The sequence below is a fragment of the Manduca sexta genome, chromosome 22 (genome assembly GCF_014839805.1).
Source record: "Manduca sexta isolate Smith_Timp_Sample1 chromosome 22, JHU_Msex_v1.0, whole genome shotgun sequence".
Taxonomy (NCBI): Eukaryota; Metazoa; Arthropoda; class Insecta; order Lepidoptera; family Sphingidae; genus Manduca; species Manduca sexta.
The window spans coordinates 14036876-14051568 of NC_051136.1; the positions used below are offsets into that span (position 1 = coordinate 14036876).

A 14693-nucleotide genomic window follows, 5' to 3' on the forward strand; every position below is an offset into this window, starting at 1 on the left:
TATAATGCGAGAAAGCAGGGATTTTAAGAATTTAGCAGCTGTGAAGGGCTTATATAACACGTTGGTCAGGAGCCAGCTGGAGACAAGTGCTATTATCTGGAACCCCCATGAGGTTAAATATAGCCTCATGGTGGAAAAGATACAAAACAAATTCACCCGTTACCTGTATATGAAACAGTACGGAGTCTATCCTTTTTACCCGCTTATGTATCCGTCCCTATTTGTCCTAGGTATGGTCGGCTACTACAAATTAGAAGTTAGGCGTAACGTAGCGCTAGCCAAATATGTATTTGAGGTTTTCCGAGGTACACTAAATAATCCATCAGTGTTGGCTTCATTGCGTCTGATTGTCCCGAACCCAAGGTTGCGAATCAAAGTAAGAGAGAAGCTGCTCGAAGTCCCGTCGACTCGCACTAAGACTGCTCAATTCGCTCCAGTGCTAAGAGCCATAAACATAATTAATGAAGTTGCGCGGAACATAGATATCTTTAATTGTACACTGGCGGAATTCATAAGGGTAACTATAGAAACTCTAACCAATAATGTATCGACCATATGAAATAACTATGCATAACTATCTGTATCTGAATTGGCTATATGACAATGTAAATATAATCGCATTGGGTGTAACTCCTGTAAGATTATATTTAATAAATAAATAAATAAATAAATAAAAATAAATAAACATATTGTTATGTTCCTTAGTGGTTTAAGATATTTTGAGCTTCGAAATAGACGTTCGAAGCGCAAATTTGAAAACCTCTGTTCAGTAATCATTAAACAATTTACAAATACTCAATAAATCAAAAAATTTTCTCTACTAACTTTTTAGACAACAAAATTTTCTATAATAAATACTAATTCATATGTTTTTTAAATAATGTTTTGATGGATATTATCTCCTTCGAAAAGTGCTGTTTTTGAGACATACGGCGCGCGGATGCGTAAACGCTCTTAACCTGTAACCCTGTATATATATAATAGTATATAGTAATGAATATAGTAATCATAAGATAAATGAATCAGGGAAGTGACACTTCCAATTCAGTAATAGTTGTCGTACCCTCAATTTGAAAGCCAATCGAGTTAATATGGAGAATAAGAAAAGTATGAATTGTAAGTAAAGTTGAGGGCAGCAGTGAAGTCAATCTAGTGTCAACGTACGGGAATGATCGATCAAGCAAGTCAAGTCAAAGACTTAGGACTTTGGTAATTATGCTAAAAACATATTACCTTTGAAGGAGCGCAATTTTACAATAGTATACCATCAAACATCAAAAATGTAAGCTCACTTAACATTTTCAAATCTGGATTAACAAGCTACATCATTGAAAATCAGTTACTCTTTGTCTAAATTTGAGAGCAGTCAAGTTTTATATCTTAAGATAATAAAAATAAAAAAACGGCTCTTTCGAACAATAATAAATACAATATTTTTGTTGAGTGCACGGCGACCACTTTGTTTCAATTACTACTTCTGTTTTGTTTATGTTATTCGCATGTAAATGAATTTTTTGTCTTTTCGAAAATAAAAAAAAAATCATGTAACTCGGTGTAGGTACGTAAAAACTTTAGGTTCAAGCCAAAATATAAATACAAGGTAAATGCCTGGACTACAGTCTGCATATCATTACATTTAGGTCATTTTCCTCGTTGCGCCTGTGATGACACCACACTATGATCTCAAGTATAAATTAATAATATAACAGGAAAACATCTCGTACCTATAAATATTAAGTTGCGGTAATTTATTCCTTTATACTTAAGATTCACTTGGATTAAAAAGCCGCAATATTTAATTACTAGCTTTTGCCCGCAGCTCCAACCGTATGACAAAGTTTTTCCGGGCTAAAGTTTTCTGTTACAAAAGTTATGCTATATATTTTCCCGTCATAGAAAGTGGCCTATGTTCTTTCCAGAGTCTCTAACTATCACCATCCAAATTTTATCTAAATCCATTTAGTAGTTTTTGAGTCTATCGCGTTTAATCAGGCAGACAGATGTGGCTGGAGTCTTTGTTTTATAATCTACTAGCGACCCGCCCGGCTTCGCACGGGTGCAATGCTGATACTAAATACACTACAGAAAAACTGTGAACGTTGTATATAAAACATAGCGGCCCGCTCTGGCTACGCCCGGGTATAACATAACAAAATAACAATATTTCTCCACTATTTAGTGGATGTTATTATTATACATATACCCTTCCTTTTGAATCATTCTATCTATTAAAAAAACAGCATCAAAATCCGTTACGTAGTTTTAAAGATTTAAGCACACATAGGGACAGAGAAAGCGATTTTGTTTTATACTATGTAGTGATTGATTCCATTAAATAATATTAAATGATAATGACAGGTCAGGATAATAAGAGGTTTAGCGCGTCAGTACACGACCACGCGATGGTCTACTGTGTGTTGGCAGACTTCATATTACCTTCTTACACTAATTCTCCGATATGTGTCCGACGTGACGATGTCTTTTCTTCAGCTTAAAAATTGGTTTCCTTAATTTAAAATCAATTTACAGAGTATTTACATAGAAATGTGTGTCAGTAATTATACTAAACTACTAGATAATACTACCTCATGCAATGATCATAAAAATACATTATTCCTTGATATAATCTATAATTTTGCAATCTCATATCTCAGCCTTTATCTTTAGTCCATATTAAGACAGCGGAAAGTATAATTCCAGTCGAAAAAAATCAGGATACTAAAACCAGGATTTTTGGTGGAAATATTCGTTATTAATGGATGATTTTTGGCACAATGTCAGCAAAGGTGAAGACGAGAATGTGGTTTCATTTAGTAACACAATGTCAAAATAGCCCTGTATATCGAAGGGTACACGCAAGTTCTGGATTCATTTGTAGCAAGGACTCGCGCCCGGCGCTGGCTCGTCCGTCTCGTGCGGAGTGTGCGCCGGCTTAGCAGCGGGCGCTGGGTCACTTTCTCTGGGAGAGTACGTGCGCAGAGTTAGGCTGTCATGGGACAGCGCCAGCGCTGGTAGCGACGGAGCTATTGGCGACCGTTGTTCCCGCGGTGGAGGCAGCGCCTGCTTCAGCTTCTCCCAAAACCATGGATCATGCCAGCGCACGTAGGTATTGTTGCGCACATAGGCGTGCAACTCAGGGTCTATATCGAGCATCAACCGGTCGGTCTCGTCGAGCAGCACGATGATGAGACGTGGCATGCCTTCCTGCAGCGAGGCTGCGGTCGCCTCCCGGATCTCGGCAAGCGCCCAGCCCGACTGTAAGTAGTGCGCCGACACAACCGCCACCGTGCGCCGAGAGGCCCGCACCGAAGCCGCTATTTGCGCCGGGATCCACTCGCCTGGCGCCCAATCGCGGTAGTGCAGACACAGTCGGTACGGCCGCGAGCCGCTCTCGAGCCGTGCCGCCAGCTGCTCCATCACCAGCTCCTCATCCTCGTGTGCGAAAGACACAAACGCGTCGTACGGGCGATCGTCGTCCGCGGGCTCCAGTAGTCTCGACATCCAACCCAGTCTCATGAGGATCATTTTGATGCGCAGGCGAATTGCGGTTCGTGCGAGCAGTCCGGTTACGACAAATGCGAGTAACAGCAACAGGAACAGCAAGTACATCAGCCCATTGGATGACTTAGTACATAATTTCAGCATCGCCAAGGTAATCTGCGCGTCGTTCTCACATTTCACGTCCTTTCTGTCAAGCAGCTTTGAGTCAGGTTTGAGCAGCGGCGCCAGCAGCTTCAACGCCTCGCAGTCACACTCGATCGGGTTACCACCCAATTGCAGCCGGACGAAGGCTAGTTTTGCTGATGCCTGTACGTCGATATTCTTGATTGAATTGTTTCTTAGATCGAGTTCCTATGTTAAAACAGAAAGTGAACTTTCATATTATTGTAATCCTCCAAGTGGGAAATAAACACTGGCCGCGACTGGATATACTCACCACGATATTCGGCGATACGTCGGCCGCGGCGAGGTATGATATGTTGTTGTGGGGCAGGTGCAGGATCCACTTGTCCGTGGTTGGTGGCAGGCGCGGGAACTCGGCGAGTCCGCTGCAGTGCACAACGACCACTTGTTTGTACTGAATGTCGTCGCGGATACGGCACGTACAACTATCCGCCAGCGTAGCACACTTCGCTGGCTCAAGGCAGGTAAAGGTGTCGGGATCCACCTCAATGACCGGTTTTTTTTCACAATATATCATGGAGCTGGATGCCCGCCAAGCTTTCATACGGAACACCTGTGCTGCCCAGTATGAATTGCAGTCGCATTCTAACGAACCGGAGAGAGTTACGACAGCCTGAAACCGAGAGTGCGGTACCTTTGTATTATACTATAATATACTGTGGAGTCTAATGACAAATATTATTGCATTTTTAGAACGCAATTTACGTTCACTGTTACTACTACTATACTTGCACCTACAGGTGCTACAGTTTTCGTATCGCGACTGTCTTGGAGCAATTACCGTCGCTTTGGGTTAATTCAATTGTACTTTTTTATGGATTTGGAGCTAATGCTGACACAGCGGCCACAGGGGGTGCAACTCACCTCAATGTTGTTATTACGGGCGAGTTCGTAATCTGTGCGCGTAAACTGCTGCTTGAAATGTCCTAAATACACACGAGAGTCCACCCAGATTCGACGAAACTGTAGATCCGCCAACTGTGGACAGCATCCATCATATTACTTATTCACTATAGCCACAAAAATGTATATACGGAAGGATTAGCAGCCTGAAGCAGTATACGCACATTGTAGAGAGTGATGGGGTTGTCCCTTAAGTAGAGATCCGTGAGGTAGGTTAGCTTTTCTCGCCAGTCGGAGCACACGTGTGATACTCCTGTGTTGCTCAGATCGAGATCGTTTAGCCTCGTCAGTGAACTCAGTGGTGAGGGACCTGCTAATAAGTTAGTCTTTGCATTTAACCATTTATAAAAACTGCTTTAAAATGAGCATTGTGATTACAAATTATTTAGTGGGTGCGTGATTTACCAAACTAAGACCTACCTAGTGTTAGAAATTGTAAAAATTATATTATCTTTTGTTTTAACATTAATTTGTTAATTATTGTTATTGATGTAAAGCATGTTCCCAACAGATACATTCGGTAGTCACTTTATTAATATTGACTTCCGTTATAACCGACGTCTGTCGGTAGACAGAGATAATTTTATTAATAGCAGTCGGGAAGATGGCATTCTTGTTTGAGCTCTCTTGAAGTAAAGACGTCTCGTATAATATCGCTGAATAAAAGTGTTGTGAAGTGGTAATTAAATAAGAAATTATTTAATTATATTGGTGTAACACTAATGAATGCCGTATGGGTTTATTATAACTATGCAATGATTTGTCTCTCTTCCTCTGACGGTAAATGTCACTGATCATAGCAAGGCGAAACACAAAATAATTATTACACACATGTACAATATTTATCAGTAAGGCGTTGAATATTTACCTGACACTGAGTCGTGGGAACACAAGTCGCCTATGCGGTTATTATTTACAAGACTTAGTTCAACAAGCGAGGTGACGGTCGACAGCGTCCCCACTACCTCGCTCGTCAGCTGGTTGTTCGATAGTATGAGAATGCTTAGTAACTTCGTGTGCTCAAATATTTTTCTGTACAAAAAAGCGCGTAATGTTATATATTGTTTGTATATTCGTGTATACATTGGAGCATCCAGTAGTTTTTAATGTCCTTTATGGAAATAATATAGGCACATAGTTAATAATGCTGTATTGAAACTGTACTAACAAAATAACAATATAATGCTCGTGCGGCGAAGATAGAAAAAAATGAAGGAATGAAGTGACGTCTCCTCTTCAGTGTTGCCAATCGTAGAAAGTTTTTTGGTCGTGGCAGCAAGATCACACAGCCTACTCGGCCGCGTGCGTCGCAGTGACTTGCGCCGTAACATCCTCCCGCCCGTTGAAAGGCCGCTTTCAACCTTGAAGCTCTTGCGCCGTAGGTAGTGGACAAAGACGGGTTAAGGGCCGCCGCACGCTGCCCCTGACGGCGTTGACCTCCGCTACTCTTGATATTCCATCAGGTCCAGGAAACAGCCGATAAACCCGACCTAAGCGCCAGCTTAATGGCGGGGCGTTATCTTCAGAGACCAAAACCATGTCCCCGATGTTAAGCTGAGAAGAGTTGCTTTTCCATTTAGTTCTTTGCTGCAACTCTGCGACATATTCCTTCTGCCACCTTCTCCAGAAGTGTTGCCTTATACTCTCTAGATGTTCATATCGTTTCCTCTGAGTGATGTTGTGAGGCAGTGCAGGTGAAGGTAGTGAAGTTAGAGGTCGGCCGATTATGAAGTGCCCGGGAGTGAGGGATAGGAGATCATCAGGACAGGACGATAAGGGACACAAGGGACGACTGTTAAGTATAGCTTCCACTTGAGCAAATAATGTAGAAATTTCCTCAAAAGTTAAGTGACTATTACCCATTACCCTACGCAAATGATGTTTTGCTCACTTCACCCCAGCTTCCCATATGCCACCGAAATGCGGAGCATAGGTGGGAATAAATTTAAAAGTAATGCCTTGCTGGCTTGCAAAATCAAATAGCGGCTCCTTGTTCTGTTCTAAAAATTTCCCTAATTCTTTGGCGGCTGCAACAAAATTACGACCGTTGTCGCTGAATATTTCTAATGGCTTGCCTCTACGCGCAATAAATCGTCGAAGTGTCATGAGAAAAGCATCTTTGCTTAAATCGCTAACAGCCTCAAGATGTACACATTTACAACGTAGGCACACAAATATGCATAAATAGCATTTTATTAAACGGCTTCCACGGCCCTTGCGATTCAGTATTAAAAAAGGACCAGCAAAATCTAGACCCACAGACAAAAATGGAAAACCAGGCTTAATGCGCTGAGCAGGCAGATCACCCATCTTTGGACACAAGGTTTTTCCACTTAGTCGCCTGCATCGGAAGCAGTTGTTAACTGTACGTCTTGCTAGGTATCTACCATTAATTGGCCATATTACCTCCCTGACTGTTGCCAACAGCAGCTGGGGACCAGAGTGCAAATTATTCAAATGCTCTCTTTCAAAATAAAGTTTAGTTAGCCTATGCGAGGCGTGAAGTAATATAGGGTGTTTTTTATCATATGAATATGCAGAAGCATCTAGGCGACCGCCTACACGGATCAAACCCGTTTCATCAAGGAAGGGAGAAAGTGACAGAATCCTATCCTTACTACGCAAGGGTTTTCCCTTTATTAACAAATCATACTCATTAACAAATATTTGACGTTGAGCCACAACGCAAAGTGAATAAAATGACTCGCGCAGTTCTTTAGCTGACAGACATCCTGAACGTTTATTTTTAGGACATTTAAGATTAAATATAAATCTTTTAACATATGCACATACTCTTTGTAGTTTAGTTAACGATGAATAATCATCAAAATTAAATATAGCTTCACCTACTACCGCTGCATGCACCTTTATCTCCGGTAAGTCATCTAAATTGTTCGTTTTTAAGGTGGGCCAGTTTGATTCATCTTTGGTTAAAAAAGCTGGACCGCACCACCACAAATCAAGAGAACCTAAAATTTTCGCATTTACACCCCTAGAAATCAAATCAGCTGGATTTGACTCGGTCGGTACATATCGCCAAGCTGAAGGCGATGTCAACTCTACTATTTCGCTGGTTCGATTGGCTACGAACGTTTTTAATCTACTTAGATCGGCATTGATCCAGCTCAACACAACACTAGAATCACACCAATGAACTATCCTTTCAGGCCTGTACCTTAAAGCCTCCACCACTGACTGGCAGAGCCTAGCTGCAAGTAACGCACCGCACAACTCCAGACGCGGAATTGTCGTCGGCTTTAACGGAGATACTTTAGATTTTGCACATAATAGTCTAACCCTGCCTTGGCCGTTACAATTCGCAGATTTCAAATAGATGCATGCACCATATGCACACTGAGATGCATCGCTGAATGAATGCAATTCGATAGTATTTGGTGCATCACACAGAACTAATCTTGGTACAGTTAAATGAGTCAAATGAGGTAAGTTTTTTACAAACTTTAGCCAATCATCCTTAATGCCTTGCGGAACTGGTTGGTCCCAATCTAGGTTTTGCTGCCAGATCTTTTGCAATATAATCTTGGGTTGTATTACAACCGGACTTAAAAGACCTAAAGGATCAAAAATTTTAAAAGCATTTGACATAATAAATCGTTTTGTTACAATAGCCTCGCCATCATGCGAAAAGTTCTTAATTGGAAAGTGCAATGTGTCACTAGATGGTGTCCATCCAAGTCCGAGAGTGCTCGATGACTCACTAATAGTTAAGTTGTCTTGCTTATTTATGTCAAGATTTTCAAAAATTGTTGGGTGATTACTTTTGTATTTTCTTAAATTAAAACAACCCTTTTCTAGCGCGCCAGCAACAGAACGCTGAATGCGGAGCAATTCTTCCTCATCGTCAGCTCCAGTTATTAAATCATCTACATAAAAGTCCTTTTGAATTATAGTTTTCATGAGTTCATCACTATTCTCTTCACCCAACTGCCATAGACAGCGAGTGCTGAGGTAACTAGCACTCGCCGTGCCATAAGTAACGGTATTTAAAGTAAAAGCCTTAATAGGGCTTGATTCGTCATCACGCCATAATATGCGCTGAAGGTCACGGTCCCCTTCATCCAATAATATTTGACGATACATCTTTTCTACGTCGCCTGTTAAAAGGAATTTATATTGCCTTGCGCGTACTAATATGGCGAAAAGAGAATCTTGGAGATTTGGACCTACCATCAAAATGTCATTTAAAGCATAACCGGAAGATGAGGGCGCGGAGCCATCGAACACTACCCGGAGCTTGGTGGACTCACTATCCTGTTTTAAGACAGCATGGTGACATAAGTAATATGCTGTATTTTGTTCCTTAACTGCCGGAGAAAGATGTCCTAATTGAGCATACTCATGCATAAAGTCTGTATATTCAACCTTTAACAATGAGTTTCTTTTAAACCGTTTTTCTAAATAAAGAAAACGTTTTTTAGCTAAATTGAATGTGTCTCCGAGACAATCAGGTGCATCTAATAAGGGTAATTTGACAATAAATCTACCTGATTCATCTCTGCGAGTGTGTCTGACAAAATGATCTTCACAAGCTTTGTCGTTATCACTTATAGTATTTTTTGATGGAATTTGTTCTAATTCCCAAAACTTTAATAAACAATTTTCAATACTACTTTCTGTTGTAACATCAACCATAGCATGATTACAGCGGACACTGTGCTTATTTGTTTTTGCTAAACTTATTGGACCTGACATCAACCAACCTAAATGTGAATTTCTCAACTTAGGACCATTGAGACCAAGTGATAATTGGTCATTTCCTAGGAGGTCCCAAAAGATATCGGCTCCTATTAGAACATCTATGGGTCCTGGTTGATAAAACTTAGGGTCGGCCAACAAAATATCTTTAGGCAACTTTAGTTCACTGATATTAACCGGGTACCTTGGCAAATTTCCAGTAAGGTTATTTAATACCAGGCAAGATAAATTTGTAATAAATTCACTATTTAAAGACTTAACTTGTATGTGGCAACCTTCAACCACACTAGTAGAAACATTATTGCCAATCCCTATGACCTTTAGTGAATCAACGGGGAAGGATTTTAAAGAAATTTTATCTTTTAACAATTTAGTAATAAAAGATGACTGGCTGCCACAATCTAAGAGAGCACGAACCTTTTCCCTTTGTTGTGTTAATGGATTCATGACTTCAATGATTGCTGTTGACAACAATATTTGGTTTAAATTCTGATTTGTAAAATTGACAACAGATTCTAAGGGTTCTTCCACTAAAACATGGTTGTTATGGGAGGACTCCGGACGATGCAGTAAGCTGTTGTGGCGTTTATTGCACTCACGACATGAGCCCATACGACATTCTTTAATGGGATGACCTTGCCTAAGGCAATTTACACACAATTTATACTTGTCTACCTCAATCCACCTATCATCAACTCCCATTGACTTAAATTTAGGACAATCATAAATTCTGTGATTCTCATTACAAATGACACATAAAAAACTAACCCTTTGATTTGGCCTTTTTTGTAAACTTGTAAATGTTTTAGTACAGGCACCTTGTCCTGCCTTATTATTATTATGAACATAACTGCCACGTGTATGGGCTGGTGGTACCTTAGACGTATTGTTGTCACATTTATTTCGACTGAGTGACTCTAGTACATCTGCCCGATCAGTAATGAACTTAAAAAATTGCTCTAATGATGGTACATCAACTTCCAAACCATTGCGGTGCTCCTCCCATTTAACTAAAGTGTTGCTATCTAATTTTGAGCACAACATAAAAATTAATAATCCATCCCATTTGTCCGTGGGCTGTCCTAAGCTGGTCAGTGCCCGGAGATTCTTTGTAATGTGATCAACCAAAAATCTTAAAGACTTTTCTGATTCGCGTGGAAGCTGCTTAATGCTAAGTAATGCACTTATATGTTGGTTAATTAAAATTCTTTTATTGTCATAGCGATTGCAAATTAATTTCCAAGCTTCAAGATAATTAACGGCTGAAACTTCTAAATTGGAAATAATTCTAGCTGCCTCGCCCTGTAGATATGAATTGAGATAATGAAATTTGTGAATATCTGAAAGCCGAGCATTTTTATGAATTAAATTCTCAAATGTGTCCCGGAATTCCAACCAGCGGAAATATTCACCATCAAACTTAGCTATTTGAATCTGAGGAAGCTTTAGACCAACCTCTTGATGATTCCCACAGCAAGAATTGTCAACACTAGAGTTGCATTGTTGATCATGTACTAATTTGTTTGACTGTGTAAATTTTTGTAACAAAGTCTTAGCTGTGGCAATATTGGAAATGATGTCACTATCATTTTTTTCGCGTTCATCAATTTCGGTATCAATATTATCAGGAGTAAGAACCTCAATTTCATTTTGCAAGTCATCTACTCGGATTGACAAGGCTTCAAATTTAGCCAGTTTAAGATTCAACTCGGTGAGTTCAATATTGTTTAACTCCTGCTTGCTTTTCAGGCTAGTTAAGTAATTTTTAAATTTTGTAATTTGTCCTTTGGCGGACGACCGTTTTGTAATTAAATCTTTAAGAAGTTTATCTGAGTCGTGAGACATGATTAATTTTGATAAACGATCCAGCCAATGAAATTAATGTGTATATTATAGGCATACACATGCACAAAAATTAATGAAATTACGAAGTGGAAATATACGTATCCAATTTTTAGAAAATGGCGTATAGGAACTTTAGGAATCGGAAATTCAAAGGAATTGGAAATGGCACTTAGCTTTATCGCACTCCCCTGGTACTTTCGCTGCACCACTGCTGGATAAAAAGCTGGTTGGCCACGCTGTAGCTTGCAATTTTGTACTTCGTGCTTGAAACCCCTTTGTATTTAGTCTTCAAAGCGGCAAGCGTCCATCTTGACCGGCGAATTTTGCAATTAATTGTTCTTGTTGGTTTGTCGCGTTAGTTCCCCTCATGGGCCACCAATATGTATATTCGTGTATACATTGGAGCATCCAGTAGTTTTTAATGTCCTTTATGGAAATAATATAGGCACATAGTTAATAATGCTGTATTGAAACTGTACTAACAAAATAACAATATAATGCTCGTGCGGCGAAGATAGAAAAAAATGAAGGAATGAAGTGACGTCTCCTCTTCAGTGTTGCCAATCGTAGAACGTTTTTTGGTCGTGGCAGCAAGATCACACAGCCTACTCGGCCGCGTGCGTCGCAGTGACTTGCGCCGTAACATTGTTAAATCATTATCGTTAGGTAGACTATAATTATGAACTATTATTTGTGTAGAGGGCAATATTGGAATGTAATGTAGGCATCGATTATAATTTACATACATAGCACCACTGCCTTTTCTCAATTTTAAGGGCCGGCAGAGGTACATCATGCCACGTCGCTAGCGATGTTAGGTCCCTACAAGAGCGTGTGAGCCTACTGCCACTTACCGAACACAATTCTTCTAACTAGGATTCATGCTCGATGAGTTGTATGATTGTATAAAACATATCATATAGTGATGTCTCATGTTTTTTACAACCAAATGACTAACTATACACTAGTACACGTTGACAATCCAATGTAATAAGAAAAACACAAACCTGGGCAACGATGTGAGTTGATTGTTGGACAAGTCGAGTGTGATGAGGTTCAACGTGTCGTCTAACAGGCCCGACGGCAACGCGGTCAGGTTACAGTTCCGGATAGTAATCGTTTTAAGCCTAATTGCGTTAGCCAGCATCCGCACCGGAAGTACGGCGCTAATCGGCACGGAGTCCATTTCGAGATCCGTCAGCTGCCCGCAGTTGGACAGCCACTCGTCCGGGAGAGTCACCGGATAGGCATCATTATTGGTGCCCAATATCACAAGTCCCTCAAGTTGTGCGCAACGTGTCTTGGGCACCGGATGCGTTTCGTTCCACCCCGCTAGTTCAAGTGAGTTGAGTGACGACGGGAGCGCATCTTCGGTCAACACAGTACTCGGGGTATTTATGTTCAAGTCTCTGAGCGCAACGGCGTTGCTCACATTCACGACGACAGGATAATAATTATCGAATACGTTCAGTTTCTTTAAATTAAACGATGAATCTAAATGCATACTCGCAGCGCCCACATCCCACAACTCTAGTTCTTGCAGTGACGACGGCAAGCGCGCCAGGTCAGCGGCGGGCACGCGTACTGTACGCAATACAAGAAATTTCAGTGCGGACGCGGCGGAGAGCGCGGCCAGTGCGCCTGGGGCGAGGCTTGTGTTTGAGTTACCGTATAGCACCAGCTTCTCTAGTCGTTGTAAACCGGTAAGATGTGCGCGCGTGATCACCGCCGGCTCTTGGAATTTGTCCAGTATCAGTTGCGAGAAACCGGTCATATTGAGTGCAACGACAGCGGAAGCGAATGACTCACTTTTTGGCAAAGCACATTCCCTGAACTTCACTATTTTGACTGGAAAGATCATCGAGAAACGCGGCAGCATTGCGTTGTCCATGGCGATGTAATTGCATGACAATTCGACATCGACGTCGTTTCCGATGGAATGTTCAAATTTCACTTCATGTCCTGTGAAATAAGACAAATGTGCGTGAATGGACGAGATCGACTCATAAGCTAAGCTAATGTTACGTGTATAGTGTATACATTTAACATTGTATTAAAACTCCAAAAGTACTATGTTTAATTCCAAATAGGAATTGGAATTTTTGTTATAAAATTTAAAAATGTGACACTATACTAGGACCAGTTATAAGGACGCGGTGGTTTAGTGACATTCATTATAGTATTATGATAAATCCATACTGAAGTTATTAAGTCATGTAATATATCTAAACGGTCCAAGTTTGACTTTACTGGCATCTGACTTTAAATTCGTAGGATACAGTTATGTTACTTCCCAAAATCTAATACGACTTTAATGATTATTTTTATGTGGGATTTGGTATAGCTTCAAGATATTGGTAGGTAACTACAGACTGCAAAGGCCTATATGGCATAAATTACGTCACATAGGTGTTATGGGGGATGGTAGGTGGTGAAGTGCAGCAAATGAAGAATAATACACGGTAGCAGGAAAAGATAAATTTTATTACACAAGAAACATTTAATAGATTTGGTGTTAAGAAAACAAACACACCAATTCATTAGCTCGTTTGGTGATCATCATGTACATAGGGATCTACAGACTACACCGTGATTGAGCAATTCATATTTATCTTAATAAGAACCTTGTCTTTCTTAAAGCCGGTTACAAAAAAAGATATTATATATATATATATATATATATATATTAATAAAACAATATATATCTCTGAAATTAGGTACAGGCGGCAGTAGTAATAAACACGTTCTATAATATTATGTTGGCGACTTATTTGGGTAAACCTAGGCCGCAGCGTGAGCTAGTTGAGAACAGATAGTTACCTGATACGTTGAAGTAGAAATGTTTTATTCCATAGGTTATATTTTGTCGTATAAATTGGCAATCTGCGGCTGGCGCGCACTCGGGGCGCAGTAAGCGTCCACTGACTCCGAGCCAGCTCAGCGTCTGCATTAATAGCAGTGCCGCGCACCACCACCGAGCCTGCATCTCGTCGCACGACACCGTAGTGGGTCACACATAAATCGACACGATTTATTAGTCTAACCGACGATAATCCGCCGCGTCAACACTTAAAGAGCACAATACCCGATCGAATAAATCGTTGACTGCACACCACGCAACAGTACTCCCCAACAGAGAAACATCCCGCGAAAATAACGTTTGAATAATCGTTGATTCGTCTTGTCGTAATAATTGTTTGTTGAAGTAAACGATATGCGCGTGTTGACTAATCGCTAAGAAGCAAAATAGTGTAGTAACACTGATCACTGACTACTGGATACTGCTTAATGTCGCGCAACGGGCGATGAGCAAAACATAAAATTAGGTATTTAGTCACAATGTCGGGTATAAGTACGAGTGCTCCCGCGCATGTGCGGCGCTGACACTTCGGGTCATATTGTGAATAACTTAAATAATGCCTCATCAAATATCAAGTATGATTGTTAATCATCGTTTAACAATACTTATGCGTGGTAAGCTTTCATCGGTTACAATTTTATTTGAACTGCAATTCTAGATACCTACAATTTTTTTTTCTCTTTCA

At 40.5% G+C, this 14693-nt stretch overlaps 1 protein-coding gene across 1 annotated transcript; it reads right to left on the bottom strand.

The window, feature by feature from the left end:
• Positions 1-2425: 2425 nt before the first annotated feature.
• LOC115448022 (protein toll-like) lies at positions 2426-14481 on the bottom strand. Its single transcript, XM_030175323.2, has 7 exons — positions 13969-14481; positions 12156-13110; positions 5456-5619; positions 4752-4900; positions 4549-4662; positions 3938-4297; positions 2426-3852 (listed from the first exon to the last, which is right to left on the bottom strand). Exons 1-7 carry the CDS (start codon positions 14132-14134, stop codon positions 2869-2871), a joined length of 2892 nt encoding a protein of 963 aa, XP_030031183.1. The 5' UTR covers positions 14135-14481; the 3' UTR covers positions 2426-2868.
• Positions 14482-14693: the final 212 nt, after the last annotated feature.